The 1,041-nt window shown below is 41.5% G+C and overlaps 2 protein-coding genes across 4 annotated transcripts in view; one reads left to right on the plus strand and one right to left on the minus strand.

Moving 5' to 3' along the window:
• CPSF7 (cleavage and polyadenylation specific factor 7, 59kDa) overlaps window positions 1-1,041 on the minus strand; it is a 41,814-nt gene that overhangs the window by 35,676 nt on the left and 5,097 nt on the right. The window lies entirely within an intron of this gene.
• SDHAF2 (succinate dehydrogenase complex assembly factor 2) overlaps window positions 1-1,041 on the plus strand; it is a 29,062-nt gene continuing 28,021 nt past the window's right edge. The window contains exon 1 of one of the 2 annotated variants that reach the window (XM_011993336.1): window positions 1-60. Coding sequence is in view for 1 of the 2 variants with exons in the window: in XM_011993335.1 (XP_011848725.1) it covers window positions 25-60 (36 nt within the window). In the remaining variant the exon portion in view is untranslated. The remainder of the gene's footprint in view (window positions 61-1,041) is intronic. The other variant, XM_011993335.1, reaches the window with a different exon arrangement.

Below are 1,041 nucleotides of genomic sequence, written 5' to 3' on the forward strand. Positions count from 1 at the left end.
CGGTTTCCGGTGCAGGTGGGGAAAATGGCGGTTTGCACAGTGTTCTCGATTTCATCGCGGGTGAGGAGAGAGAACGTTCTAGCGTCCGGGGCGGGCGGCAGCGCGGATTACGCTTTGTCGTCTTCTGTGGTCTCTATCTTGGGGAGCGTTCGTCTGCCCGATAGCCTAGGGCAAGGGCAGGCCCAGGGAGAGGCCGATTCTGCAGCTCAGGAAATAAAGGTCGCTTCCATTCTTTGGTGAGCCTACTGTGTGCCGGTCTGGAAATAACTGCTTAAACGATAAGTCATCGTCCAAGACTCAATTCACCTCTCACCTACGTCGCAGGCGGGGTTAGCCCAACTTCCTGTGGACGCTCCTTCTCCCCGTTCTTTAGTCTTTAATGCCTTTCGTGGTTTCATATAGTATCTTGAGCTCTTTGTTTTGTTTATAACGGACATATAATAATTGTACGTGTTTATGGGGGTACAGTGTAATGTTTTAATACATGTGTACATTGTATAATCAAATCAGCGTAGTTAGCATGTCCATCACCGCAAATCTTTATCATTTCTTTGTGGTGATAACTTTTCAAGATCTTTTTCTAGCCATCTTGACATACACAGTACAGTGTTACTAGCTGTAGTCACTCTAATATGTAATAGAGCACTGGAACTTATTCTTTTTTCCTATCCTGCTGTTACAAAGTGACGAACTTTGCCTCTATCTTCCCCTCCTACCCCCATCCTTATCTTTGTTCTTTTTTTTTTTTTTTTTTTTCCTATAGACCCAGGGACTTGATCTTTATTCTTTTTTGATGTAGGCGTTTACACTATAAACTTCCTTCTTAGTACTGCTTTTGTAGCATCTCACAATTTTGTATATGTTGGGTTGTAGTTTGTCTCAGGATGTTTCCTTTTTGTTTGTTTTTTGTTGTTTTCCTTTTTTTCTTTTTTTTTTTTTTTATAGACCCAGGGACTTGATCTTTATTCTTTTTTGATGTAGGCGTTTACACTATAAACTTCCTTCTTAGTACTGCTTTTGTGGCATCTCACAATTTTGTAT

This window comes from Mandrillus leucophaeus, unplaced genomic scaffold (assembly GCF_000951045.1).
Source record: "Mandrillus leucophaeus isolate KB7577 unplaced genomic scaffold, Mleu.le_1.0 Scaffold43, whole genome shotgun sequence".
NCBI classification, from domain to species: Eukaryota; Metazoa; Chordata; class Mammalia; order Primates; family Cercopithecidae; genus Mandrillus; species Mandrillus leucophaeus.